The sequence below is a fragment of the Babylonia areolata genome, chromosome 1 (assembly GCF_041734735.1).
Source record: "Babylonia areolata isolate BAREFJ2019XMU chromosome 1, ASM4173473v1, whole genome shotgun sequence".
Lineage (NCBI taxonomy): Eukaryota > Metazoa > Mollusca > Gastropoda > Neogastropoda > Buccinidae > Babylonia > Babylonia areolata.
Genome location: NC_134876.1, coordinates 31,749,606 through 31,772,106, shown reverse-complemented (window position 1 = coordinate 31,772,106; position 22,501 = coordinate 31,749,606). Strand labels below are relative to the sequence as shown.

At 45.0% G+C, this 22,501-nt stretch overlaps 1 protein-coding gene across 8 annotated transcripts in view; it reads left to right on the top strand.

Annotated features, from left to right (window-relative positions):
- LOC143281845 (cilia- and flagella-associated protein 337-like) overlaps window positions 1–21,962 on the top strand; it is a 172,181-nt gene extending 150,219 nt beyond the window's left edge. For 7 of the 8 annotated variants that reach the window (XM_076587091.1, XM_076587116.1, XM_076587125.1 and 4 more), the window contains 6 exons: window positions 2,837–3,007; window positions 7,967–8,042; window positions 8,994–9,262; window positions 17,621–17,746; window positions 18,965–19,111; window positions 20,736–21,962. In XM_076587091.1, the coding sequence (XP_076443206.1) occupies window positions 2,837–3,007; window positions 7,967–8,042; window positions 8,994–9,262; window positions 17,621–17,746; window positions 18,965–19,111; window positions 20,736–21,101 (1,155 nt within the window). In that variant the 3' untranslated portion in view covers window positions 21,102–21,962. The remainder of the gene's footprint in view (window positions 1–2,836; window positions 3,008–7,966; window positions 8,043–8,993; window positions 9,263–17,620; window positions 17,747–18,964; window positions 19,112–20,735) is intronic. The other variant, XM_076587099.1, reaches the window with a different exon arrangement.
- The last annotated feature ends 539 nt before the right edge of the window (window positions 21,963–22,501 follow it).

Sequence of the window (22,501 nt, the reverse complement as noted above, 5' to 3'; positions counted from 1 at the left end):
TGGAGAGGGGGGAGGGTGGGGGATAGGGGAGGAGGGGGATGGCTGGGAACGGGAGGGTGGTGTGTGTTGATGGCGTTGTGGAGAGGGGGGATGGAGAGGGAGGGGGATGGTTGGAACGAGGGGTGGTGTGTTTGATGGCGTTGGGAGAGGGGGGCAGGGTGGGGATGGGGGGAGGGAGGGGATGAGGAGGATGGATGGTTGGGAACGAAGGGGTGGTTGATGATGGAGTTGTGGAGAGGGGGGGATGGGGGATGGCTGGGAACGGAGGGTGGTGTGTGTTGATGATGGCGTTGTGGAGAGGGGGGGATGGGAGAGGGAGGGGGATGGCTGGGAACGGAGGGGGGTGTGTGTTGATGGCGTTGTGGAGAGAGGGGGGGGGTAGTTGGCTGTGGGTGGGTGTGTCTGTACCCGTCTCTGCCTCTCCCTTCTTTCTCTCCCGTTATCCCCTTCTGTCATCGAAGCCTTATACAAGCATCGCGTAGTGGGGTTTTTTGTGGGGGTTTTTCCATCCTCTGTGTGTGTGTGTGTGTGTGTGTGTGTGTGTGTGTGTGTGTGTGTAAATGTATACATCTGTCTATCTATCTATCTATCTATCTATCTCGCTGTGTCCCACTCTTTTTCTTCCTCTTTCAGTCTGATTCTCGCACCATGCATTGATCAGCCCTGTCTGTTTTCATGTCTGTCGATCTGTCCCCCTTTCTCTTTCTCTCTTTCTCTCTCTCTCTCTCTCTCACGCATTTTATCACCCCCACCCACCCCCCACCCCCTCTCCCCTCTCCCCCGTGTGTCTCTTGCACCTCCACTCTCTATCCTCTACCTCCTTCCTCCCATCCCTCTACCTCCAATCCCTTATCCCCAACCCGCCTTATTTCTTTCCCCACATCGCTATTTCTTTCCCCACATCGCTATTTCTTTCCCCACATCGCTATTTCTTTCGCTATTTCTTTCCCCACATCGCTATTTCTTTCCCCACATCGCTATTTCTTTCCCCACATCGCTATTTCTTTCGCTATTTCTTTCCCCACATCGCTATTTCTTTCCCCACATCGCTATTTCTTTCCCCACATCGCTATTTCTTTCCCCACATCGCTATTTCTTTCGCTATTTCTTTCCCCACATCGCTGTTTCTTTCCCGACATCGCTGTTTCTTCCCCCACATCGCTATTTCTTTCCCCACATCGCTGTTTCTTTCCCCACATCGCTATTTCTTTCCCCACATCGCTATTTCTTTCGCTATTTCTTTCCCCACATCGCTGTTTCTTTCCCCACATCGCTATTTCTTTCCCCACATCGCTATTTCTTTCCCCACATCGCTGTTTCTTTCCCCACATCGCTATTTCTTTCCCCACATCGCTATTTCTTTCGCTATTTCTTTCCCCACATCGCTATTTTCTTTCCCCACATCGCTATTTTCTTTCCCCACATCGCTATTTTCTTTCCCCACATCGCTATTTTCTTTCCCCACATCGCTATTTCTTTCCCCACATCGCTATTTCTTTCCCCACATCGCTATTTCTTTCCCCACATCGCTGTTTCTTTCCCCACATCGCTATTTTCTTCCCCACATCGCTGTTTCTTTCCCCACATCGCTATTTTCTTCCCCACATCGCTATTTCTTTCCCCACATCGCTATTTCTTTCCCCACATCGCTATTTCTTTCGCTATTTCTTTCCCCACATCGCTATTTCTTTCGCTATTTCTTTCCCCACATCGCTGTTTCTTTCCCCACATCGCTATTTCTTTCCCCACATATCCTCTCCGTTTTTCTCCCTTCCTCCTGTTTTTCCCTTTCCTCAGTTTTCCCACCCTTAACCTTTTCTTGTTTTTGTTTGTTGACTCACTTGTGTAAACAAAGTGAGTCTATGTTTTAACCCAGTGTTCGGTTTCTGTGTGTGTGTGTGTGTGTGTGTGTGTGTGTCCGTGTGTCTGTGTGTCCGTGGTAAACTTTAACATTGACATTTTCTCTGCAAATACTTTGTCAGTTGATACCAAATATGGCATAAAAATAGGAAAAATTCAGTTCTTTCCAGTCATCTTGTTTAAAACAATATTGCACGTCTGGGATGGGCACAAAAAAATTAAAAAAAGAAGCCTAATTATATGCAAACTGCATTTACTGTTATATTTATATTTTTTGTATTCTCTAAACTTGGCACTTTGATCTGATATTCTGACACAACAACAAGAGGAGTCATTATCATTTTTTGTTCAAACAGGAACTTCTTTTGCTAAGCATGGAATTTTTATTTATTTTGCAAACGTTTTTGGTGCAGATAGGAAAGAAGGGAAATTACTCTGTAATTAATGCTAGGGGACTTAATTTATCACAAGTGAGTCTTGAAGGCCTTGCCTCTCTTGTTGTTGTTGTTGTTGCTGTTGTTTCCCTCACCCCTGTGTGTGTGTGTGTGTGTGTGTGTGTAGGGTGTATGTTATGCCTTTTTCCTGCGATTATTCATAATTATCTGCAAATTTGTAGTATTGTATTGGTGTATATAGATTTTGGTGGTGTGTTTTTTTTTCCACTTCTACGTCCTCATGTGCTCTTGTGTGTGGTATAATACACTATCTTACATCTACTGTTTCATGTGAGGGGCTTTAGAGCTCTTTTTTTTGGGGGGGGGGGAATTTGCGCCATATAAGAACAATGTATTATTATTATCATTAATTTTATGATGATGATGATGATGATGATTATCATCATTACTATTATTATTGTTGTTGTCGTTGTCGTTGTTATCATTATTGTTATCATCATCAGTATCACCATTATTATTATTATTATTGTTGTCGTTGCTATCATTATTATTGCTATCATCACCATTGTCCCCACGGTCAGCGGGTGAAGACGGCCCCTCCCCTGGAGGCGTGGTGGAAGGCTCACGACGCCCCCGTGGTCAGCGTGGAGTACGTGCAGCACGAGGCCGGGGACTTCATCCTGTCCGCCTCCACCGACAAGACAGCTAGACTGTGGACCCCCGAGGGCCACTACGTGGGCACCTTTGGCCAGGTGGGTGTGGTGTGTGTGTGTGTGTGAGGGCTGGGGGGGGGGGGGCCGGGGGGCCGGGGGGGGGGGGGGGGGGGGGCCGCAGTTGGGGTTAGGGTGAAGTTGTGGTTTGGGGTGGAGGCGTTGCTTAGCTTGGGTTGTGGTTGTGGTTGGGGCAGAGACATTTTTGCTCGGGTTGTGGTTGGACTTAGGATGGGTTTGGTTGTGGTTGGGGCAGAGACATTGCTCGGGTTGTGGTTGAGTTGTATGGGGCAGAGACATTGATTAGACTGGGTTGTGGTTGGGGCAGAGACATTGTTTAGGTTGGGCTGGGTTGTGGTTGGGGCAGAGACATTGTTTTGGTTGGGCTGGGTTGTGGTTGGGGCAGAGACATTGTTTGGGTTGGGTTGGGTTGTGGTTGGGGCAGAGACATTGTGCGGGTTGGGTTGGGTTGGGGTTGGGGCAGGGACATTGTTTAGGTTGGATTGAGTTGGGTTCTGGTTGGGGTGGAGGCGTTTCTTGGGTTGGGTTTGGTTGGGTCGTGATTGGGGTGGAGACATTTCTTGGGTTTGGTTGGGTCGTGATTGGGGTGGAGACATTTCTTGGGTTGGGTTGGGTCGTGATTGGGGTGGAGACATTTCTGGGGTTGGGTTGGGTTGGGTCATGATTGGGGTGGAGACATTTCTTGGGTTAGGTTGGGTTGGGTTGTACTTGGGGTGGAGACATTTCTTGGGTTGGGTCGTGATTGGGGTGGAGGCATTTCTTGGATTGGGTTGGGTTGGGTTGGGTCATGATTGGGGTGGAGACATTTCTTGGGTTGGGTTGGGTCGTGATTGGGGTGGAGACATTTCTTGGGTTGGGTTGGGTCGTGATTGCAGTGGAGACATTTCTGGGGTTGGGTTGTCGTGATTGGGGTGGAGACATTTCTGGGGTTGGGTTGTACTTGGGGTGAAGATATTTCTTGGGTTGGGTTGGGTCGTGATTGGGGTGGAGGCATTTCTTGGGTTGGGTTGGGTCGTGATTGGGGTGGAGACATTTCTTGGGTTGGGTTGGGTCGTGATTGGGGTGGAGACATTTCTTGGGTTGGGTTGGGTCGTGATTGGGGTGGAGACATTTCTTGGGTTAGGTTGGGTTGGGTTGTACATGGGGTGGAAACATTTCTTGGGTTGGGTCGTGATTGGGGTGGAGGCATTTCTTGGGTTGGGTTGGGTTGGGTTGTACTTGGGGTGGAGACATTTCTTGGGTTGGGTCGTGATTGGGGTGGAGACATTTCTTGGGTTGGGTTGGGTCGTGATTGGGGTGGACACATTTTTGGGGTTGGGTTGGGTCGTGATGGGGTGGAGTCATTTCTTGGGTCGGGTCGTGATTGGGGTAGAGGCATTTCTTGGGTTGGGTCATGATTGGGGCAGAGGCATTTCTTGGGTTGGGTCGTGATTGGGGTAGAGGCATTTCTTGGGTTCGGTTGGGTTGGGTCGTGATTGGGGTGGAGGCATTTCTTGGGTTCGGTTGGGTTGGGTCGTGATTGGGGTGGAGACATTTCTTGGGTTGGGTTGGGTCGTGATTGGGGTGGAGTCATTTCTTGGGTTGGGTCATGATTGGGGCAGAGGCATTTCTTGGGTTGGGTCGTGATTGGGGTAGAGGCATTTCTTGGGTTGGGTCGTGATTGGGGTAGAGGCATTTCTTGGGTTGGGTCGTGATCAGGATGGAGACACAGAGAAATCTGTTGCGACAAAAAGTGACACAGAATAAACGGGTGTGTTTGTGTGCGCGCGCGTGTGCGTGTGTGTGTGTGTGCGTGCGTTTGTGTGTGTGTGTGCGTGCATGTGCGCGTGCGTGTGCGCATGCGCCTCTCTCGGTGTGTTCCTGTTTACCTGTTTCCTCTGTGGGAGTCTATGTCGAGTGAATATGTGTACGTTCTTAGTTTTCTCGTTTGTGAGATGATGTTTCTGTGACAGTCTCATCTAAAAATAATGAATGAGAGAACGAATAAATTTGTTATTGTTTCGTCTTTGTGGCTACTCTAGCGGTGTGTGTGTGTGTGTGTGTTTGCGTGTGTGCATGATAGCGCGCGCCTGCATGTGTCTAACGAAAATTAAAATCAACGCAGTCAGTGTTTCGTTCATTTCATTTGTTCACATTTTCGCCTTTTCCCTGACGTAAATAAAGGGATTAAAGGAAGCTTGACCAAATAGCAACCCAAATATTCTTTCACCTATCCAATTTTGTCTTTGAGATTTGTTTTGGAGATACGTTTATCTCTGTTGCACAACTGATTGCGGGAGGTTAGCTTTTGGAGCGCTGCTTTCTCTCTGTGTGTGTGTGTGTGTGTGTGTGTGTGTGTGTGTGTGTGTGTGTGTGTGTGTGTGTGTGTGTGCAGAATATATATCGAAAAAAGAGAAGAAACTGTGCCATGATATTTTAGTTGTTTGTTGTTGGGTGTTTTTTTGTTTGTTTTTTATTCAGAAATTTGAAATACAAGAATATAATCACACACTGATTGATTTTCTTATAATGCTTTGAACGTAGATTCAGCTGGAACAAAGTATATTTATCTGCCACTCTTGCGAAATCGGCACAGCCTGATAATAATGATGATGGCGACCATTATCTTCAGTACCTGAATATACCCGAACATAATCTTCTTAACTTAGAAAAAAACAAAAAAACAAAACCTGGCGTGTTTCTTTGCAGTTTGGCATGACCGGTTGTGTTATATATTCTGTTATATATTGTTATATATTTTCGAAACGCCCGACAACATTAAGATATTTTGCTTCCGATTTCTGTTTAAGCCCACGTTAGCTTGACCGTAGTTATCTGTTTAGTTTCATTGTTTTTGGTGTTAGCAAAATAACAACGAGAAATGAAAATATTTCTGTCACTTTGGTTCGTTGCTTGGTGGGTTGCCTTTATTTAACTCGTTTGTTTGTTCTCTGTCGCTTCTATCTGTCTCTGTCTACCTTCTCTCTCTCTCTCTCCCCCTCTCCCCTCTCTCTCTCTCTGTCTGTCTATCTGTCTATGTTTCTGTCTCTGTCTGTCTGTCTGTCTGTCTCTCTATGTCTCTGTTTCTGTGTCTGTCCGTCTGTCTGTCTGTCTGTCTGTCTCTCTCTCTCTCTTGATTATATACTTCTACTGCCTTCTGTCTTTATTACTTTTTGTCTTCTTTATCTTCGTCTTGCTCATTGTTGTTTGGTTTGTTTGTGTTGTTTTTTCGATCTCACGTCTGTTTCTAACTCGTTTTCTTTATATATTTGTTTATTTATTTATTTTATTTTATTTTATTATTATTAAAATAAAATAAAATAAAATAAATAAATTATTATTATTATTATGGCTCAGTCACCAAAGACCAATCCGGTTGGGGATTCACTGCGAAACAAAATGGAAAAACAGTTAGGGAAGAGAATGCTGCCTACAAAGTCACAACCTCCAGCCTAACGATGGAAGTTGAAGCTGTGACACATGCCCTCCAGTGGCTATCATCCATCCATACGCCCGGAAACCAACATGCCATGATTCTAACCGACTCAATGAACCTCATACAGAAAATTGAAAACGGAATGGGAAGCCCAGAGTGGCATAAGGCAATGCGCAACTTTCAGATTAAAAAACTCACATGGTCATACTGCCCGGGACATGCAGGTGTTAAGGGAAATGAGCGAGCTGACAGACTTGCTGGTAACGCAACACCAACGAGCGGCCTACATCTAGGAAAATCGGAAATCCTCAGAAAAGTCAAAGAATATCAAAAAGAACAGGTACAAGGCCATCACACCATCGATCGCCTCAAAGAAATAAAAGCAGAGAGAGGGAGTGGCCGTAAGTCTAACATGAAAGGTAGAGCACGATGCTTTGCTAATCAAACAAATATCGGCATCATTTCCAAACCAACATTGCGCAAATTTCTTCAAAACGGAACAGTCTCTGTGGGCTTTTCCAAATACAATAGACTGAGCAACACACTAGACGCCACTTTCTTGGCATCAGAGATCTTTTCCCATCCCTCTTGCGGCCAATCAGTGGCAGCCTCTGTGCGTGTGTGTATGTGTGTGTTTGTGTGCATGTGTGGGTCTGTATTTTTGTATTTTTGAGTGCGTTTGTGCATGCGCGAGAGTGTAAGTGTACACAAGTGTCAGTAGAGTTCTGTGCATGTGCGTGTGTGTGTGTGTGTGTGTGTGTGAGGGGGAGGTGGGGGTGCGGGGGGAGGTGGGGTAGAGGATGAGGTATGTGAGTGTATGCATGCCTACACTGTGGGAGCAACAGGATATTGGAACGTGTATATATATATATATATATATATATATATATATATATATATATATATATATCTTTGTACATATGTGTGTGGAGATATGGGCATATGTGTGTGCGCTTGTACAAGTAAGTGTTCATCTGTGTGTGTGTGTGTGTGTGTGTGTGTGTGTATGTGTGTGTGTGCCGTGGAAGCTGTGACACATAGACTAGAAATGAGTGTGTGGAGGAGGGGGGTAGTGGAGGTGCAGGGTAATGTGTGGTGTGTGTGTGTGTGTGTGTGTGTTGGAGCTCATGTACGTTTATATGTATTTGACTGTGCTTTCATATCTGTGAAACTGCATGTTCGGTGCATATCTGTTATGCATGTGTCGGTGTATATGTGAATGTGTGTCTTCATGTTTTACATCTATTTGCTTTTTTTTAATATAGTTATTATTTATTATTTATTTATTTGTGTAAGCTTATCTATCATTTATTCACCTTTTTTCTTTTTTTTTTTCCTCAAGGCCTGACTAAGCGCGTTGGGTTACGCTGCTGGTCAGGCATCTGCTTGGCAGATGTGGTGTAGCGTATATGGATTTGTCCGAACGCAGTGACGCCTCCTTGAGCTACTGAAACTGAAACTGAAACTTATTATTATTATTACGAGTATCATCATCATCATCATCATCATCATCATCATTATTATTATTATTATTATTATTATTATTATTATTATTATCTGCGCAGAATCGTCCTTGGACGTTAAAAAATCCCAAGACTTGGGCACACCCAAAGACTCCGTGGAGTACTGAGGACATGAGATGTGAGTATTCAGTTGGTGTTTTTTTTTCCCGCTGTAGTATTATGCTACGTTGTCATGGGCGGTGGAGGGGGGTTGCTTCCCGGCCCTTCCCCCACACACCCCTCTCCACCCCCTCCCCTCTTATTCTGTTTGGCTGATTGGTTGGTTGTTGTTGGGTGTTTTTGTTTTGTTTTGTTTTGTTGTTTTTTGGGGTTGTTGTTGTTGTTGTTTTAAACTTTTCTTCCTTCCTTTCTTCCTTGCTGCCTTCCTTTCTTCATTGCTGCCTTCCTTTCTTCCTGTCTTCCCTCCTTCTGCACTTCCTTTCTGCTTGTCTTCCATTCCCCTGAGCCTTTCTTTTCCTTCTTCTTTCCCTTTTCTTTTTTTTTTTTTTTTTTTAATCACTTGTGTAAACAAAGTGAGTCTATGTTTTAACCCGGTGTTCGGTTGTCTGTCTGTCTGTGTGTGTGTGTGTATGTGTGTGTGGTAAACTTTAACATTGCCATTTTCTCTGCAAATACTTTGTTAGCTGACACCAAAAATTCAGTTCTTTCCAGTCATCTTGTTTAAAACAATATTGCACGTCTGGGATGGGCACAAAAAATTTTTTAAAAAATGAAGCCTAATTATATGCAAACTGCATTTACTGTTATATTTATATTTTTTGTATTCTCTAAACTTGGCACTTTGATCTGATATTCGACACAACAACAAGAGCAGTCATTTTTATCATTTTTTGTTCAAACAGGAACTTCTTTTGCTAAGCATGGAAGTTTTATTTATTTTGCAAACGTTTTGGTGCAGAGAGTCAAAAGGGAAATTACTCTGTAATTAATGCTAGTTTGTTTGACTCTCGCATGCAAAAATAACTTTTAAATCTCTAATCGTTGCAGTGAAACAACAGCAACAACAACAACAACAACAGCAACAGCAACTCCACTTAAGCAAACAGTAACGGATTCTGTCCACTTGCAGCTTCTTTAAAGGCGGGAGGGGTGACGAACGGTACAGCAGTTACCGACAACAACAACAACAACAACAACAACAACAGCAGCAGTAGAAGCAACGCCATCAGCAACAACAACAACAACAACAACGACGACAACGACAAGCTCACTCATCCCGAACTGGTGATTGGTGATGCTTCAGAGAAAGGAGACGAGGAGGAGGGGGAGTTGGGGGGAGGGGGCACAGACACGGAGAGCGTGGCCAGTGCTTCGTCCTCTATTGGGCGGAAAAAAACCGTAGGTGTTGTGGGTGTTGAGGTGGTATGGTTGTGTTCTTGTCTCTGTGTGGGTGTTGAGGTGGTATGGTTATGTTGTTATCTCTGTGTGGGTGTTGAGGTGGTATGGTTGTGTTCTTGTTTCTCTGTGTGGGTGTTGAGGTGGTATGGTTATGTTGTTATCTCTGTGTGGGTGTTGAGGTGGTATGGTTGTGTTCTTGTCTCTGTGTGGGTGTTGAGGTGGTATGGTTGTGTTCTTGTTTCTCTGTGTGGGTGTTGAGGTGGTATGGTTATGTTGTTATCTCTATGTGGGTGTTGAGGTGGTATGGTTGTGTTCTTGTTTCTCTGTGGGTGTTGAGGTGGTATGGTTGTTATCTCTATGTGGGTGTTGCGGTGGTATGGTTATGTTGTTATCTCTGTGTGGGTGTTGAGGTGGTATGGTTGTGTTGTTATCTCTGTGTGGGTGTTGAGGTGGTATGGTTGTGTTCTTGTTTCTCTCTGTGGGTGTTGAGGTGGTATGGTTATGTTGTTATCTCTGTGTGGGTGTTGAGGTGGTATGGTTGTGTTCTTGTTTGTCTCTGTGGGTGTTGAGGTGGTATGGTTGTGTTCTTGTTTCTCTGTGTGGGTGTTGAGGTGGTATGGTTGTGTTGTTGTCTCTGTGGGTGTTGAGGTGGTATGGTTGTGTTCTTGTTTCTCTGTGTGGGTGTTGAGGTGGTATGGTTGTGTTCTTGTTTCTCTGTGTGGGTGTTGAGGTGGTATGGTTGTGTTCTTGTTTCTCTGTGTGGGTGTTGAGGTGGTATGGTTGTGTTCTTGTCTCTGTGGGTGTTGAGGTGGTATGGTTGTGTTCTTGTTTCTCTGTGTGGGTGTTGAGGTGGTATGGTTGTGTTCTTGTTTGTCTCTGTGGGTGTTGAGGTGGTATGGTTGTGTTCTTGTTTCTCTATGTGGGTGTTGAGGTGGTATGGTTATGTTGTTATCTCTGTGTGGGTGTTGAGGTGGTATGGTTGTGTTCTTGTTTCTCTCTGTGGGTGTTGAGGTGGTATGGTTGTGTTCTTGTTTCTCTGTGGGTGTTGAGGTGGTATGGTTGTGTTGTTATCTCTGTGTGGGTGTTGAGGTGGTATGGTTGTGTTCTTGTTTCTCTGTGGGTGTTGAGGTGGTATGGTTGTGTTCTTGTTTCTCTGTGGGTGTTGAGGTGGTATGGTTGTGTTCTTGTCTCTCTGGGTGTTGAGGTGGTATGGTTGTGTTCTTGTTTATCTGTGGGTGTTGAGGTGGTATGGTTGTGTTCTTGTTTATCTGTGGGTGTTGAGGTGGTATGGTTGTGTTCTTGTCTCTCTGGGTGTTGAGGTGGTATGGTTGTGTTCTTGTCTCTATGTGGTGAGGTAGCATGGTTGTGTTGTTGTTTCTCTCTGTGGGTGTTGAGGTGGTATGGTTATGTTCTTGTTTCTCTGTGTGGGTGTTGAGGTGGTATGGTTATATTGTTATCTCTGTGTGGGTGTTGAGGTGGTATGGTTGTGTTCTTGTTTCTCTGTGGGTGTTGAGGTGGTATGGTTGTGTTCTTGTTTGTCTCTGTGGGTGTTGAGGTGATATGGTTGTGTTCTTGTCTCTCTGTGGGTGTTGAGGTGGTATGGTTGTGTTGTTGTCTTGTCCGTGTGTGTGTTGAGGTGGTATGGTTGTGTTGTTGTCTCTGTGGGTGTTGAGGTGGTATGGTTGTGTTGTTGTCTTGTCCGTGTGTGTGTTGAGGTGGTATGGTTGTGTTGTTGTCTCTGTGGGTGTTGAGGTGGTATGGTTATGTTCTTGTTTCTCTGTGAGTGTTGAGGTGGTATGGTTGTGTTGTTGTCTCTGTGGGTGTTGAGGTGGTATGGTTGTGTTGTTGTCTCTGTGGGTGTTGAGGTGGTATGGTTGTGTTCTTGTTTCTCTGTGGGTGTTGAGGTGGTATGGTTGTGTTCTTGTTTCTCTGTGGGTGTTGAGGTGGTATGGTTGTGTTCTTGTCTCTGTGGGTGTTGAGGTGGTATGGTTGTGTTCTTGTCTCTGTGGGTGTTGAGGTGGTATGGTTGTGTTCTTGTTTGTCTCTGTGGGTGTTGAGGTGGTATAGTTGTGTTCTTGTCTCTGTGGGTGTTGAGGTGGTATGGTTTTGTTCTTGTCTCTGTGGGTGTTGAGGTGGTATAGTTGTGTTCTTGTCTCTGTGGGTGTTGAGGTGGTATGGTTGTGTTGTTGTCTCTGTGGGTGTTGAGGTGGTATGGTTGTGTTCTTGTCTCTCTGTGGGTGTTGAGGTGGTATGGTTATGTTCTTGTTTCTCTATGTGGGTGTTGAGGTGGTATGGTTGTGTTGTTATCTCTGTGTGGGTGTTGAGGTGGTATGATTGTGTTCTTGTTTGTTTCTGTGGGTGTTGAGGTGGTATGGTTGTGTTCTTGTCTCTCTGGGTGTTGAGGTGGTATGGTTGTGTTCTTGTTTATCTGTGGGTGTTGAGGTGGTATGGTTGTGTTCTTGTTTATCTGTGGGTGTTGAGGTGGTATGGTTGTGTTCTTGTCTCTCTGGGTGTTGAGGTGGTATGGTTGTGTTCTTGCCTCTATGTGGTGAGGTAGCATGGTTGTGTTGTTGTTTCTCTCTGTGGGTGTTGAGGTGGTATGGTTATGTTCTTGTTTCTCTGTGTGGGTGTTGAGGTGGTATGGTTATATTGTTATCTCTGTGTGTGTGTTGAGGTGGTATGGTTGTGTTCTTGTTTCTCTGTGGGTGTTGAGGTGGTATGGTTGTGTTCTTGTTTGTCTCTGTGGGTGTTGAGGTGATATGGTTGTGTTCTTGTCTCTCTGTGGGTGTTGAGGTGGTATGGTTGTGTTGTTGTCTTGTCCGTGTGTGTGTTGAGGTGGTATGGTTGTGTTGTTGTCTCTGTGGGTGTTGAGGTGGTATGGTTGTGTTGTTGTCTTGTCCGTGTGTGTGTTGAGGTGGTATGGTTGTGTTGTTGTCTCTGTGGGTGTTGAGGTGGTATGGTTATGTTCTTGTTTCTCTGTGAGTGTTGAGGTGGTATGGTTGTGTTGTTGTCTCTGTGGGTGTTGAGGTGGTATGGTTGTGTTGTTGTCTCTGTGGGTGTTGAGGTGGTATGGTTGTGTTCTTGTTTCTCTGTGGGTGTTGAGGTGGTATGGTTGTGTTCTTGTTTCTCTGTGGGTGTTGAGGTGGTATGGTTGTGTTCTTGTCTCTGTGGGTGTTGAGGTGGTATGGTTGTGTTCTTGTCTCTGTGGGTGTTGAGGTGGTATGGTTGTGTTCTTGTTTGTCTCTGTGGGTGTTGAGGTGGTATAGTTGTGTTCTTGTCTCTGTGGGTGTTGAGGTGGTATGGTTTTGTTCTTGTCTCTGTGGGTGTTGAGGTGGTATAGTTGTGTTCTTGTCTCTGTGGGTGTTGAGGTGGTATGGTTGTGTTGTTGTCTCTGTGGGTGTTGAGGTGGTATGGTTGTGTTCTTGTCTCTCTGTGGGTGTTGAGGTGGTATGGTTGTGTTCTTGTTTCTCTATGTGGGTGTTGAGGTGGTATGGTTATGTTGTTATCTCTGTGTGGGTGTTGAGGTGGTATGGTTGTGTTCTTGTTTGTTTCTGTGGGTGTTGAGGTGGTATGGTTGTGTTCTTGTTTCTCTGTGGGTGTTGAGGTGGTATGGTTGTGTTCTTGTTTCTCTGTGGGTGTTGAGGTGGTATGGTTGTGTTCTTGTCTCTCTGTGGGTGTTGAGGCGGTATGGTTATGATGTTATCTCTGTGTGGGTGTTGAGGTGGTATGGTTATGTTGTTATCTCTGTGTGGGTGTTGAGGTGGTATGGTTGTGTTCTTGTCTCTCTGTGGGTGTTGAGGTGGTATGGTTGTGTTCTTGTTTCTCTGTGGGTGTTGAGGTGGTATGGTTGTGTTGTTGTCTCTGTGTGGGTGTTGAGGTGGTATGGTTGTGTTCTTGTTTGTCTCTGTGGGTGTTGAGGTGGTATGGTTGTGTTCTTGTTTGTCTCTCTGGGTGTTGAGGTGGTATGGTTGTGTTCTTGTTTTCTCTGTGGGTGTTGAGGTGGTATGGTTGTGTTCTTGTTTGTCTCTGTGGGTGTTGAGGTGGTATGGTTGTGTTCTTGTTTCTCTGTGGGTGTTGAGGTGGTATGGTTGTGTTCTTGTCTCTCTGTGGGTGTTGAGGTGGTATGGTTGTGTTGTTGTTTCTCTGTGTGGGTGTTGAGGTGGTATGGTTATGTTGTTATCTCTGTGTGGGTGTTGAGGTGGTATGGTTATGTTGTTATCTCTGTGTGGGTGTTGAGGTGGTATGGTTGTGTTCTTGTCTCTCTGTGTGGGTGTTGAGGTGGTATGGTTGTGTTGTTATCTCTGTGTGGGTGTTGAGGTGGTATGGTTATGTTGTTATCTCTGTGTGGGTGTTGAGGTGGTATGGTTGTGTTCTTGTTTCTCTGTGTGGGTGTTGAGGTGGTATGGTTATGTTGTTATCTCTGTGTGTTGAGGTAGCATGGTTGTGTTGTTGTCTCTGTGTGGGTGTTGAGCTGGTATGGTTATGTTGCTATCTCTGTGTGGGTGTTGAGGTGGTATGGTTGTGTTCTTGTTTGTCTCTGTGGGTGTTGAGGTGGTATGGTTGTGTTGTTGTCTGTGTAGTGTTGAGGTGGTATGGTTGTGTTCTTGTTTGCCTCTGTGGGTGTTGAGGTGGTATGGTTGTGTTGTTATCTCTATGTGGGTGTTGAGGTGGTATGGTTGTGTTCTTGTTTCTCTGTGTGGGTGTTGAGGTGGTATGGTTATGTTGTTATCTCTGTGTGGGTGTTGAGGTGGTATGGTTGTGTTGTTGTTTGTCTCTGTGGGTGTTGAGGTGGTATGGTTGTGTTCTTGTCTCTCTGTGGGTGTTGAGGTGGTATGGTTGTGTTCTTGTTTGTCTCTGTGGGTGTTGAGGTGGTATGGTTTTGTTCTTGTTTCTCTGTGTGGGTGTTGAGGTGGTATGGTTATGTTCTTGTCTCTGTGTGGGTGTTGAGGTGGTATGGTTATGTTCTTGTCTCTGTGTGGGTGTTGAGGTGGTATGGTTATGTTCTTGTCTCTCTGTGGGTGTTGAGGTGGTATGGTTGTGTTCTTGTCTCTCTGTGGGTGTTGAGGTGGTATGGTTGTGTTCTTGTTTCTCTGTGGGTGTTGAGGTGGTATGGTTATGTTCTTGTCTCTGTGTGGGTGTTGAGGTGGTATGGTTATGTTCTTGTTTCTCTATGTGGGTGTTGAGGTGGTATGGTTATGTTGTTATCTCTGTGTGGGTGTTGAGGTGGTATGGTTGTGTTCTTGTTTGTCTCTGTGGGTGTTGAGGTGGTATGGTTGTGTTGTTGTCTCTGTGTGGGTGTTGAGGTGGTATGGTTGTGTTGTTATCTCTGTGTGGGTGTTGAGGTGGTATGGTTGTGTTCTTGTTTGTCTCTGTGGGTGTTGAGGTGGTATGGTTGTGTTCTTGTTTGTCTCTGTGGGTGTTGAGGTGGTATGGTTGTGTTCTTGTTTGTCTCTGTGGGTGTTGAGGTGGTATGGTTGTGTTCTTGTTTGTCTCTGTGGGTGTTGAGGTGGTATGGTTGTGTTCTTGTTTCTCTGTGGGTGTTGAGGTGGTATGGTTGTGTTCTTGTTTCTCTGTGGGTGTTGAGGTGGTATGGTTGTGTTCTTGTCTCTATGTGGTGAGGTAGCATGGTTGTGGTGTTGACCCTGATGGTGTAAGGTAGTATGTGATAGGACGGTTGTGTTGTTGTTCTTGTGAGTGTTGAGGTGGTATGTGATAGGACGGTTGTGTTGTTGTTCTTGTGAGTGTTGAGGTGGTATGTGATAGGACGGTTGTGTTGTTGTTCTTGTGAGTGTTGAGGTGGTGTGTGATAGGACGGTTGTGTTGTTGTTCTTGTGAGTGTTGAGGTGGTATGTGATAGGACGTTTGTGTTGTTCTTGTGAGTGTTGAGGTGGTATGTGATAGGACGTTTGTGTTGTTTCTATGGTTGTGTAGGTGGTCTGAGATAATTTCGACGATTGTAGAGTTTAGTGTGAGCATAAGACGTTACAGACAGGAGTTGTGTTTGGTCAATGTGTGTGTGTGTGTGTGTGCGCGCGCGCGCGTGCGTGTGTGTGTGTGTGTGTGCGTGCGTGCGTGAGTGCGCGCGCGCGCGCGTGTGTGTGTGTGTGTATTGCGTTTTAATTTTACATGTATATGGGTGAGCGTGTTCTTCCTTTTCCCATCTTTTCCCTTCGATGCACTGGTTCATGTTTTTTGTCCATTGTTTAGTGCAGATTTTTTTTCTTTTCTTTTATTACCCACAGGAAACAACACACTTGCTGCGATGCTTCTTTTGTGTTCACAGCCGTTCACAGTTTCTTGTTTGTCACTTGCTTCAGTGCGTGTCTTGTATTGTCTCTCCAGTGTGTAAATGCTAAGTTCATTTGAAAGCGATTATGAAAGATTAGCGTGCATTTCGAGAGCTTCAAATGCTAACGACACTTGAAAGACAGGTGTACGCACGCACACTTATTTACGATATGCACATGCAAGCACAGTCGCACACATAAATAGTACCGTTCGTTTACTCACCTACTCGCCTACTAACATACACATGCACACGCGTACATATATCACACACACACACACGCACACACACACACACACACACGCACGCACGCACGCACGCACGCACGCGCGCGTACTCGAAGAGAGCAGGTGAAACATTGAAAATGGATTGTTGCTGAATTATTGCTAGCGATTGACGATGACTGTTCATACCACCCTGTAATCATTAACATTGTGCTCTTGTTCCTTAAGGTGAATTTCAAAGGCAGTATGTTCGTTTCATTTAGTCCTAATGTGACTTTCTTTGTATACTGCTACGTTAAGATGTTGCATTTCAAGACGAGAAAAGTGCTTTAAAACATTCCCCAAACCATGTGTTCAACAGTAATGCCAACAACGCTCTCTTCAACATTTTTTTTTTTATTTTACATTTTTATGTCAGTGTATTGTTTTGATTTAAACAAACATGTTGATTTTGTTTCTATTTTCTCCTCCGCGGAACTTGTGTGTTCACGTGCGTCTTTCTACTTTGTTGCTGGTCAGACATGCATGTACACAGGGAGACTCAAACCTGAACGCATGTTCAATATCGATCACCCAAGTCTGCCGTTTCGCATATGGGGGCACTGGGTAGTTTTGACCTCGGTCAACAATCTCTCGAACTCGGTTCGCGATCAACTTTATAAACAATGTTATCCTTGCTGGACTCAGCACGCTTCTCTCTGCCCTGTAGCTGTTTGGCTGTTTGACAGGCCGCGAGAAGGAGCTAGGTGTGTGAAACAATGTGCAGCAAGGCAAGTGGGATGGGAGGCCAAATGTGAATATGTCTGTGAAACAAAAGCTGGGTGTATCTGAGTGCGGGGCAGCACGAAACTAGGTGCGTTTGTGTATGGATAAAGAGAGAAACAAACATGCAAACATGCAGTTGTGAGGCTCCCGGGTTCGAATCTCGGTAACGGTGCCTGGTGGGTAAAGGGTGGTGATTTTTACGACCTCCCAGGTCAACATATGTGCAGACCTGCTAGTACCTGAACCCCCTTCATGTGTATACGCACGCAGAAGATCAAATACGCACGTTAAATATCCTGTAATCCATGTCAGCGTTTGGTGGGTTATGGAAACAAGAACATACCCAGCATGCACACCCCCAAAAACGGAGTATGGCTACCTACATGGCGGGGTAAATAAACAAAACGGTCATACATGTAAAATGTTACATGTCTGTCTGAGTGTGTATGTGTGCGTGCTTGAAATCTGATTGCATGACACAGGAAACGAATGATGAGCGTCCAGTGGCAGCCGTCAGTCGGCTCTATCCAGGCAGGCAGCCTGTTGTGCAATGACTCTGTATTTGTAAAGCGATTAAAGCTTGGTCTCCGACGGAGGACAGGCGTTATATAAGTATCCATATCAATCAGTCAATCAATCAATTTTGATATCTTTGTGTTATGTGTGTTGGGTGGGGGCAGGGATGGGGAACAAAAACCGGATGCTACTGTGAATTTTAAAGTGTGTGTGTGTGTGTGTGTGTGTGTGTGTGTGTGTGTGTGTGTGTGTGTGTGTGTGTGTGTTTCCGTTGGGAGGTGGTAGCTTAGAGCCGCCAGAAGAAAGAGGAACAGAAAACAGAACCCTCCAAAAAACAACAACAAAAAAACCCGAGCAAATGAACAAAGCAGGAATTCTGCTCCGAAACTAAATGCAGTTCAAACCCAGACAGTTGCACAGTACAGTTCCAAAACAGGATCATAGACAAGTGTCACGACAGACACGGACACACTTTAAGCGTCTCTTGAGTCTCTGTGTGTATATGTGTGGGCGTTATGTTTGGTTGGATTGGGCGTGGCCATGCATGTCGTGTCTGTCCCTGCACAGAAGGGCCGGCCCAAGTCAGTGGCCGTGGTGGAGGAGCCAGCACAGGGAAGCAGCCCGCTGCCCCGCTCCGACCTCCGCCTCAAATACCGCTCCCAGACTTTTGCCTTTGACTTTGATCGGTCAAAGGTACGCACGTGCTTACCGGCTTGGCTAGTTCTAGTTCTTCTGACTTTAGTGCTGCTGGCACTTTCTGTGTGTGTGTGTTTGTGTGTGTGTGTGTGTATGTGTGCGTGTGTGTGTGTGTGTGCGCGCGTGTGTGTATGTGTGTGTGAAGAAGAGAGAGACAGAAAGAATGTGTTTGCTGGTATGAGTGAGTGATTGCGTGCGTGCGTCCGTACATGCGATGTGTGTGCGCATTATGTTTGAATTCTTTTCTTATATATATATATCTTTGTGTGTAGATTTTTATCAGCCGTTTTTCTCTTCATTCATTCCATGATGAATGTGATTTTTTTTTAAATTTTGTCTTAACTCTGCTTTGGGGTTTTCACTACATGCACTTTTGAGATGATGTTTTCTTGCCTTCTTATAACCCTTACATACTCAGTCTCCGACTTTTAGTCTGTGACTTTCCACATGAGTAGATAGTCATCCTTTGCTTCAGTAATCTTGACTTGTCCACTCTCTGGGTGTTTGTTTTACTTTTGAACTTAGTGTTGTGTTTGCGTGTTGGTATTCTTTAACGTTGTTGCTGTCACACGCGATAGCTTTTCAGGCAACTTGGACGCTGTTTGAATTTCGCTGCTTTCTCAGTTGGACTTTTGCTCTGGTGTGTGTGTGGGGGGGGGGGGGAATAATGGGGGGGGGGCGTGAGGGGCAGGATATTCATGTGTCACAACCCTTATCATATTTATCAGCACAGAAACAACCTTTATAAAAGAAAAAAAAGTCAACATGAAAGCATCCATAATTGTTTTGATTCATTGATGAGGAATATACATGTTTTCAGCTGATAGGCATAGATGTTGTTCATGTCCTCTGAATAAAGCGGGAAAGGCAAGACTAGACATGTAAGGATATCCAACTGACAGAATGACACTCTTAATTCGTGTTGAAAGACAGCCATTTATTGATCATTGCAAGTAGCCTTTGTTGAGAGAGAGAGAGAGAGATTCATAACCTATTGTGTTCTGCATATCGTGATTTTTTTTTTTTTTTTTTTTTTTTTTCGAATTGTTTTACTGGTCATTAAGTTGTATACAGAATGTGCGTACTCTTATTGTTGAGTTTACAGAGTGTGTGTACATTTAGCGTGCGTGAAAGAGAACGCCATTGTGAGCGTGCTTGCACCTCACACAGCTTGCTGTGACGATAAAGCCAGGCTGTATGTGCGCCGTGTGGCAGACGTTCCTAGGGCTGAAGGTGGAGCGCGAGCTGGAGCGGAAGCAGCGGGACCGGCAAGGCAGACGACAGACGTACGGGGAAATTGAAGTCAAGCGGACAGCCCGCTTTGGGAAGCTGTGCTCTCCTTTCCATGCCCTGACCACCCCGGTCAGTTCGGGATTACTATCATCATCATCATCATCATCTCATCCTCATCCTTATCATCATCATAGCATCATCATCATTGGGGGTTTTTATGATTATTGTTGTCATTGTTATTGTGACGATTATCTTTATTATTGCTTAGGGCCCACCGCTTCAAATACTCTAAATCTATAGAAGGAAAGCTATTATGGAAAAGGTATTGGGTATAACTATGGTTATATTACTGCAAATAACCCCCCACCCCAAAATGCCTGTGGCATGGACCATTTGCCGCTTTCTTCACCACACTAATGGAAATCAGATCTGAGGGGAATCGTGTGACACATACAGGCCTATAGCCCATATAGTTAGAGGAAAATCACATTAGAAATAATCATACACAGTGGAAAAATAGCACCGTCTTTGTGTGAAATAATAACCGCGCGATTTTGTGGTCTGTTTTTGTGTCAGTCGAGTGATGTTGTATATATGTAGAGTAAAACGAAAAACGGCACTGTCGCCTTTTCCTGTCTGTCCCATCTCCATGAATTAAACTCGTGGTGTTATGGGCGTGAAATGATTGGATGGGTTTATTTATTGTACAACAATACATAAATAAAAACATCAAGGGAATAAATCGTATATATAAGTAAAATGCACACACACACACACACACACACACACACACACACACACGCACACACACACACTCACACACACACAAACAACGTATGCATGCACATAACATATGTAACGCCAATAAGATTAGAACATTAACATTAAGATACATGAAATCCAAGTAAAATAAGAAAATATTTAAAAATCACTTCCGATCACACACACACACAAATGCTTGCTTGCCCGTGCTCACCCGCTCAGTCCCACATGCACGCATAATGTCTGCTCCCATGCACTCGTGTGCTGGTGAAGTTCAGGTGTTGCTGTGGCGAGGGGGCTTGGGGGGTGGGAGGGTTCACTTAGTGTATTGGATGTTTTGATTGTGTGCGCGAATGGCTGTAGGAATAAATGAATTAATGTATCGAGATGTTCTTGCGCGTGGAGCTCTAAACCTACCACTTATGTCTGACCTTCTGCTATTTTAGTGGTTGCAGCTTTTCTCTATGGTCGATGCAACAAATTCGCACCAAAATTAGCAACTAACAAAAAAAAAGCACTTGCTTCTACTTCACCAAACACACCCTTTCCATAGAAACTCTTCCATTTTCTTTCTCTTTTTTTTCTTCTTTTTTTTTTCACCAGCATACAAATGTATTATTGTGTTTACCTTATACTTCTCCTTCATATCATATCTTTTGACAGCGTGGTCGCAAGATGATTAAAGTGATTGGTTTCGTTAATTTGCTATTCGTTATATCTCTGCTACGGACCGTGTTTTGAACGAAGAGTAAACTAAAATGAAGCACAGTACTAATTATGGCTTGCGTCTGAAAGCTGCATTTTTTTCTTTCCGCACTTTTCATTACCGCGTCAGGATATCATTGTAGCATTACAGTGGCTGAGACTTACTTCATATATACATAATACATAATATATATATTACCCAGCCGGTAATCCCTCACGTCTGTGTGTGTGTGTGTGTGTGTGTGTGCGTGTGTGTGTGTGCGTGCGTGTGTGTGTATTTTGTCAGGTATTCGAAGACATCCGCCTGCCGGAGCGGCTGCCGCTGAGCCAGCGGATGATCAACAAGGGCTACAGCAGCGACACGCTGACGGTGGAGACCATCCGCACCATGGACTTCTCCTATGGGGGGCCCGACACCCCGCCCAGCAGCCAGCAGCTCCCCTCCACCTCCACCTTGGCGCCCTCCCCCATGCTGCCCACCTCCACCTCCAAGAGGCTGTCCACGGTGCGGGCCTTGGGGGAGAGCGGCAAGCTGCCCCCCATCAGGTCAGGCAGGAACGCCAGGACCTCGCTCGGGATGAACGCCGCCGCCACCGCCGCTTCCAAAAGGCTGCCCACTGTTATCAAAGTGACTGACGCTGATGATCGGTGACGTCGGGTCGGTGTCAGCTAGCCATAGTCACGTGTACCGGTGTGGCGCCTTCTGTTCCCTCGTGGCCACGTGCAGCCGTGTCCCTGGCATCGAAAACACCGTGTGGAGCCATGTCGTTGTGGTTTGTTTGCAAACAGTGAATGTGTGCCGATTGTGTGCCCGGAATCGAAAACCTGTGATGGCGCCTTAACTGACAGTGCCTACGTACATTTGTCTCCAGCTACTGCTAGTTTCCGTTTCCTGTGTCTGAATAAATTCATGTACCCAACAGCCTGTTGCACGCTAAGCCACGGGGACCCGCTGAAATCACATGTAATTCTTTGCAAACTTACCGACTTCACAGATACGAAAGTGACTTAAGTTCATTCACTACTTTCCAAAATCACCCGGAGATTTAAAAAAAAAAAAAAAAAAAAAAAAAAAACACGTAATGTTCTGACTAGCCAGTCCTTGACAGCCTTCTAGCGGAATAAATTTTATACGAATAAGTGAAAATGTGGACAGATCTTTTTAGCATTAAATAAACTCGCTCTTTTGAAGTACAGTTGTCAAGTGGGTCCAAGTGATAAAAGAATCTAAAGGTACAAGGCTCTGACTTTACACAGTTTAACCCACAATGATACATATGTTCAATGACCGTGGTTACAGAAATGATGGTGTTTGGTCACAATTGTGTGCGGTCAAGCGCAAACTTAACTGGACACAAAGCTACATGGGCACCGAAGTACCTGAGCAGGCACCCTCAGTGACCTATGTATGGACGGCAGGTGATCCTACGCAACGTTTTCTCCCCCAAAAAATTCTCCTTGATGTTGTATAGGCTGTGATCTGTAGTCTTGAAAGAAAGGAGTGAAAGCCAGAGAAAGAAACGATTGTTTCAGATTGTTACTGTCTGGTTCAACTGCCAACGCTGGAGAAAAAAAGGACGAAGATGGAAGATTAAAGACTGTATTTATACTAACCCCCTCTCTCTCTCTCTCTCTCTCTCTCTCTCTCTCTCTCTCTCTCTCTCTCTCTCTGTTTACGCATTCTACTTTCAGTTACCTCTGTCTCCATATCGCTCTCTTTGTCCCTACCCCGTCCCTCTCCTTCTCTTTCTCCCCTCTTCTTCCGTCTACCCGGTTATTAAATTTTGTTGATGACGGCACATGCTGAATTGTTTGATTTAGTTTGGGCAATAACTTTTTTTTTTTTATATAGGCATGGGGGCGATACTATGCTGTTAATATCTGAAATAGTTTACATTGCCACAGAATAGAAAGTGAAAGAGTTCATGGACAGTATTATTAGAAAACCTTCTCTGTCCCACTACGATGTCAGATTTAGAATTAGTTACAGGTGGATATAAAAAGTTCATAATTGCATTTTACCCATTGGTTGAAATGTATCGTTGTAGAGAA